This window comes from Belonocnema kinseyi, chromosome 1, assembly GCF_010883055.1.
Source record: "Belonocnema kinseyi isolate 2016_QV_RU_SX_M_011 chromosome 1, B_treatae_v1, whole genome shotgun sequence".
NCBI lineage: Eukaryota > Metazoa > Arthropoda > Insecta > Hymenoptera > Cynipidae > Belonocnema > Belonocnema kinseyi.
In genome coordinates, this window is record NC_046657.1 from 45,384,319 (window position 1) to 45,391,347 (window position 7,029).

Genomic DNA, 7,029 nt, shown 5'->3' on the forward strand with positions numbered 1-7,029 from the left:
AGTTGTGTGTTCGCGCGTGTTGAATACAGCGGTACTTTTTTTTTACTCATTTATTCATTATCATTAGGAGTAAAAACTAAATATTGCTCGTCTGTTTTGCCTCAGGCGGTTAGTCACTTTGACATTTCCTACTTTCAGCTTATATACACAATCTCTTTTCTTTTTTTTTATTCTCGCAATTGCAGAACTAGTTGCAAGCACTTACGCTTTTTCTTTAATCGGTTCGTTATTTTTATAATTATTATTATTATATCGCATAATAATAATAGTGCGTTTGATCCAAGCCAGAGCAAAAACTCGAGGCAATTTATGGATTGAGAATCATGAAAAAAATAGGAAAGACCATTTTTTTTTCTAAAATTATAAATTAATTGACCGTGTTGAGATCTTTTTTTTTTGCATCTTCAAATAAAATTTGTCTTTCCCCATTTTTTTCACTTTCAAAAAAAAAATAGACAGTCAAAAGGGTTGTTAATTTTTCCATTTTTGATTGAGACGCCGTGTTTCGATAATTTTTCAACTCTTTTGTCTGCTTGTTTTTGTAATTCATTTTTTTATTTTATTTTTTTATTTGTTTGAAAGAAATCGCTACTATAGCGTACTTTTTCATTCCACAAAATGCCTTAAATTTCTGCAATGCCTGTCACGTATTTTCAGATTAACAAGGACCTGCCGAATCGTCCTTACAATTAAAATTTATTGTACACAGTCTCATCGACTCTGAAATAAAAATGTACAAATTTACAAGAATGAGAATTTCGAATTTTTAAATTTCTATTTGCGAGATATTCACAGGTTTCAAGAAAAATTTTGCAATTAATTATATTAAGGAAAAGCATTGTAAATTTTGATTCCCTTTACTTTTTAAAACCCTCAGTCTTCATACTGGGATATAATCTCCCAATTTTTGATCGATTATTATTGATATCACAATTTTTCGAATAGATTTACAAAACGATTTTTTATTTACAAGTCTAGATTAATTTTTAGGCCAAATATGAGAATTTCCATTTCCATTTCCATTTATTAGATATTCTTTTTTTTGTTTTATATTTCAGGGGCAGTCCTTCAAAATAAAAATCAACTTGTTGGAATAAAAATATCGTTTTAATTGTTCCACGCACGGTCCCGTGAATCTGCGATACGTGAGTAAATATATATAATATGTACAATTATAAAATAGTGATTCTAAATTTATAGTATTCAAAACTTTTGAAAATTTGGAATCACTTTCTATACTATCCGTTGTATTGCGTTTTTGACGGTAGGCTGCGCTCAAAGTGACTCTGTCGTTTACAGTCTGACGCTTAAAAATAATTACTTATCGACTACTTTATTGGAAGTACGCGGTCCTTGGAAATAAAAAATGTATAAAAATTTTGCAAAGTTGCTTTGAAAAGTTGCCTTGGAAAGTTGATTGGCAACATTGCTACAATCATGGTTTACAACGTTGTTGTTAACAATTCCTTTTAAATATTGCTTTTCAAAGCTGCTTTTCAAAGCTGCTTTTCAATGTTGCGTTGCAAAGTTGCTGTGTAAAGTTTCTATGAAATTTCACTACAATGTTGCTGCAATGTAGCTGTTATTTTTCTTTGCAAAGTTGCCTGGCAAAATTGATTTGCCAATTTACCTTGCAAATTTACCTTGCAAATTTACCTTGCAAATTTGCCTTGCAAAGTTCATTTTCAATGTTGATTTGCAAAGTTGTTTGTGAAGTTGACTTGCAGCATTTTTACAATGATGTATTGCAACGTTGCTGTTGATTGTTTCTTTTTGAATTTGGCTTTGCAAAGTTGCTTTTTATGATTGCCTTGCAAATTTGCTGTACAGACCATGAAGTTTTACGACAATGTTGCCTTCATATAGCTGTTATTTTTCCTTGCAAAGTTGCCTGGCAAAGTTGATTTGCAAATTTGCTTTGCAAAGTTTCCGTTAAAAAGTTGATTTGCAAAGTTGCCTTGCAAAGTTGATTTGTGAGTTTGCTTTGCAACATTCATTCGTTAAGTTGGTTTGCAAAGTTCTATTTCAACATTGCTGCAATGATGTTTTACAACGTTGCTGTTGAATATTTCTTTTAAAGGTGGATTTGCAAAGTTGCTTTTCATGATTGCATTGAAAATTTGCTGTGTAAACTTATTTTGCAATGTTGCTATGGATTGTTGCTGCAACACTACCTTGCAATGTTTCTTTGCAAAGTTGCTGCAGTGTTGATTTATAATCTTGACTTACAACTTCACTTTGCAAAGTTGCTCTGCAATATCGCTTTAAAATGTTTCCCTGCAACTTTGCAGCACATTTTTATTGTGCACAAGTAGTGAGCAAAAAAGAAGGCATCCAGGAGAAAAGATCGTTTGGTAAATCGATTTACCAATAATAAAAAACAATGAATAAAAAGTCGTAGAAAAGAATGATCGCGATAAATTATGAGAAATTCGCTTACAATTACGAGATTATTGCACTGGAAAAGATTTACAAAAAGTTAAGTATAAAAATAAACATGTATAAAAATAATCAAGTTGGCGCGATTTTCTAACCGTAAGTCAGCCTTACGTGATGAACAAGTTACTTTGACGCAAAAGACCCTTTAACAACACAATTCCTAGTTTAGAGATCTTTATAAACAACTTTCTAATTTTTATTTAAGAAATCTTGCAAACGCCATTTTGAGAATCCCCAGCAGCATGCAACTTTGCAGCAATATTGCAAATAACATTAGAGCAATATTGCAGCAATCTTCATCCACGATTTTTGGACGACATTGCAGCAATATTGCAAATGAACTTTGCAGCAACATTGCAACTTACAATTGCAGAGAAACGCCACATTGCTGAGCAACATTGCAAAGCAATATTGAAATTTCATTGCAGCAATATTGCCACACAATATTGCAGCAAAAATGGAATTCAAATTTGCAGCAACATTGCAAATGAACATTGCGTGCTGTTGATGGATTGAAATATTTTTAAGAAGAATTGTGCAAAAGTCAATGGTGAAGGCAGATTTCTTATTATAAAAAAGATCTGTTTTAGACTAACGTCCAAAAATTCTCAAAATATCAAGTTTATAAGTTAAAAGTTGTAAATTACTATATCTATCTAATAAAACATTTGCAAGTGATTGCAGAATTTTGGACGATAGTTTAGTTTGAGCATCCTAAATAGAATTTAAGAGAAAATTGTATTCTATCTTAATATTGTATTGTAATATAGCTATAAGAATCGAATAAATCTTTTTCTTAAACGTTCTACTTTCGTATAAATAGATTCAATGGTTTTTAATAAGTTATATCATTAAAATTCATATAAAGTGTATCGCGCTTGAAATTAACAACACCTGTGCGCGCAGCCTTCCGCTCGTCTGCAGACGAGATAATTTATATATAATATAATATAAATTAGAGCTTTTTTTAAGTTATATTAACTTTATGCGACGTAGTGTACCTTAATTATTGAATAATTAATAATAATGTTAGTATGTACAGGTACAGGTCTCGTATAGTTGCAGTCGTGTCGTCACTGGTTTTTTTCCTTGGATCTTTGTTATTTTATCTTGATCTTTGGCGGGTGTCGACAAAATCCGCCATTTGTTTAGGCTTTTTTTTACAAAAAAAGCTTTTTCTACACCCAGTCTCTTCGAGGAAAAGGAAAGCCTCTTACGATTTTATGTTTTTTTTTTGAAGCCTGAAATGTGGTAACTGCATATCTTTAAATATATAATTTTTCATAATCAAATTAATCAACATTGCAAGCCAACATTGCAAATTAACATTACAGATCAACCTTAGCATTGCAGAGCAATGTTGCAAAGTTGAGTTGCAAATTTGAAAATTTGCTTGACAAAGTTGCTTTGCAAATTTGCCTCGCTGTTGCAGAGCAACATTGCAGTTCAACATTGCAGAGAAGAATTGCATATCAGCATTGCAGGGCAATGTTGCAATGTTGGCTTGCAAATTGGCTTTGAAAACTTACCTTCCAAGTGTGCTTGGCAAAGTTGCTTTGCCAATTTGCTTTCGACAGTTTCTTTGCAAATTTGCTTAGAAAAGTTACTTTTCCAATTTGTTTCGCAAAGTTTCTCTTCAAAGTTGCCTAACCAATTTGCTTTGAAAAGTTGCCTCACTGTCGCAGAGAGAATATTACATATCAGCAGTGCAGAGCAATCTTGCAAAGTTGCCTTGAAAAGTTTCATTGCAAAGTTGCCTTGCAAAGTTTCATTGCAAAGTTGCCTTGCAAAGTTTCATTGCAAAGTTCCCTTGCAAAGTTTCATTGCAAATTTGCCTTGCAAAGTTGCTTTGAAAAGTTGCCTCGCTGTTGCAGAGCAACGTTGCAGTTCAACATTGCAGAGGGGAATCGCATATCAGCATTGCAAGACAATGTTGCAAAAATGGCTTGCAAATTAGCTTTGGAAACTTACCTTTGGAATTTGTTTGGCAAAGTTGCAACATTGCAGGGTAAAAATGTACATCAGCATTGCAGAGCAATGTTGCAAAGTTGCCTTGCAAAATATTTTTTCAAATTTGCTTTGAAAAATTGCCTCGGTATTGCAGAGCAACATTGCAAACCAACACTGCAGAGTATTCGAAGCACGTGAACCAGGATTGGTTAAAACCGTCTTTTCCAGGCGTGACATCATACATTATTTAAAATTCATGCAACGACCCCATTTTTTAATATTTTTTTTTTTAATTTTGTTATGTGAATAAAAGAGGCAAGAGGCTTTCCTTGGTGCAATTGTAACAGGAAATCGATAACTCGAACTAAAGTGCTCTCTAAACAGTCTTTTAGAAAAAAAGTTTTTTTTCGAGCTCAATATCGAGCTTATCGAGTAAAAAGTCCTGCGGTGAGATTCATTCTCATTTTTTTGGTGCACCTTTGCGATTCAATTAAATTGGATTTCGCATTTTTAGGATTTTTGAGTTTTTAAGTACACTCGATAATGTGTGGTTGGGACGATTCTATTACACTGGGACGTCCCACTGAATTTTCGAGGTTGTGCAGAGACGTTGAGTGGGGCCCGTGAGCCCCATTGCGCCTTTCGTAGTTTTCGATGTGTTCCAGCTCACATTCTTTCGACATGTTTCCTAAAAAAAAGTATTTTAGTTTTTCTTTTTTCTTTTCATGTTTCCTTGTTAAATTATCATGTACAATTATAAAAATAAAACATTTTGAACACTGGTTTTTAATCAAATTTAACTTGTTCGTTTTTTTATTTTTCAACAGTTGAATTTCCGATTTTCTTTAATTTTCTACTGTCGACTTTCTTCAAAGTTTTTTTATAGAATGAAATGTTTATTCATTAATTTCTTATGTAACTTTATGTAAATATAACATTTTAAAAGCTTGTTTTTAACCAAAAATTCGCTCTTGTTTATATTCAACTCTTGACTGCACAAGTTGAAAAAAGTTTAATTTTATTTGAGTAGAATTTTTAACGGTATAAAATTAATTTTTTATATCGTTCAATTTTTAATAGTTGAATTTTTGACTGTCGACTTTCTTCCAAAAATTTGTTTATGAATTAAAATGTTTATTTTAAAGTTCTTATTAAAATTTTGTAAATATAACATTTTGAACACTTGTTTTTCAAACAAAAAATTTCTTTTTCCAATTTTCAATAGTTAAAAATGTAGCATTTTCGTTTCAGTTGAATTTTCAAAAGTTTAAAATTGAAGAAAATGTATGTTTTAACTGTTGAAAATTAAAGAACATGGAAAACTTATTGTTCAGTTGCTTGAAATTCAACTATTACAATTTTAAGAAAATTGTAATTTTCAACTATCGAGAATTGAAGAAAATTGAAAAATGTATTTTCAGCTGTTTAAAATTTAACTGTGAACATTTAAGGAAAATTTCAAATGGAATTATTAAATGTTGAAAATTGAAAAAAAAATCAAATAGAATATTGAACTGTTGATTGTTGAAGAAAATTGAATTTTTAACTGTTGAAAATGTAAGCAAATTGAAAAATAAAGTTTTAACTGTTTAAAATTCAACAGTCGAAAATTGAAAGAAACCTAAAACTTGACCTTATAACTGTTTAAAACTGAGAAAAAATTCAAATCTAATTTTCAACTGATGAAAGTTGAAGAAAATTGAAAAATTAATTTTCAGCTGTTTAAATTCAACTGTTGAATTTGGAACAAAATTGAAAATTGAAGTTTCAACTGTTGATAATTGAAGAAAATTTACCTGTTATCATTTTAAAGAAAACTGAAAATGAAGTTTTCAACTTTTGAAAATTGAAACAAAATTCAAATAGATTTTTCAACTGTTGGAGTTGAAGAAAGCTGTAAATAAAATGTATAGCGGTTGAAAATTTTTAAAAAAAAATTGAAATCGAATTTTCAACTGTTAATATTGGGAGAAAATTAAAAATTCAATTGTCAATTGAAAAAGTAACTGATAAAAATGTTAATTTAAATATTTTACCATGAGATTATAATAAATGAAAATTTCACTTCATGAAAAAAAATGTTAAACAAACTTGAGTTTTTCGAAAATGGCCGCACCAAAAATGGAGAAAAAAAAAATAATTTTATAGATACAAAATAAATAGAGGAGGGAGTATGAGAAGGAAAGTAGGACAGAAAGTACGGAAAGGAGGGAAGCGACGGCGTAGGAGAGGGGAGCGAGAAAGGGGAAGTGGAAGAAGGAATATAAGAGGGGAAGTAGGTTGGGCAAGTAGGTTTGGTGAAGTAGGGAGGGCGGAATATATGTGAGATATATGAGATAGGAAGTAGGTTGAGTAAGTAGTGAGGAGAGAGAGTAGGGTGTGTATAGTAGAAGGCATATTAGGGAAGAAGCAGGATGGGGAGCAGAGAAGGGAGTATGAAAAGGGAAGTAGATTGGGCAAGTAGGTTGGATAATTATGTAGAGTGGGACGTTAGGGACAAAGTATGAGAAGGGAAGTAAGTCGGGCAAGTAGCGAGATGAGTAGGTGGTGTTGGGAAGGATGAGCATGATTGGGGAAGTATGATTTGAAGGAGGGAAGAGAGTATCAGAAGGCGGATAAGTGGAGAGGAGAGAGTGGGGT

The 7,029-nt window shown here is 31.7% G+C and overlaps 1 protein-coding gene across 2 annotated transcripts in view; it reads right to left on the reverse strand.

The window, feature by feature from the left end:
- Window positions 1-484: 484 nt before the first annotated feature.
- The window catches only part of LOC117174444 (PR domain zinc finger protein 1-like), a 37,787-nt gene continuing 31,242 nt past the window's right edge, over window positions 485-7,029 (reverse strand). For both annotated transcript variants that reach the window (XM_033363574.1, XM_033363585.1), the window contains exon 8: window positions 485-5,077. In XM_033363574.1, coding sequence (XP_033219465.1) covers window positions 4,917-5,077 — 161 coding nt within the window. In that variant the 3' untranslated portion in view covers window positions 485-4,916. The remainder of the gene's footprint in view (window positions 5,078-7,029) is intronic.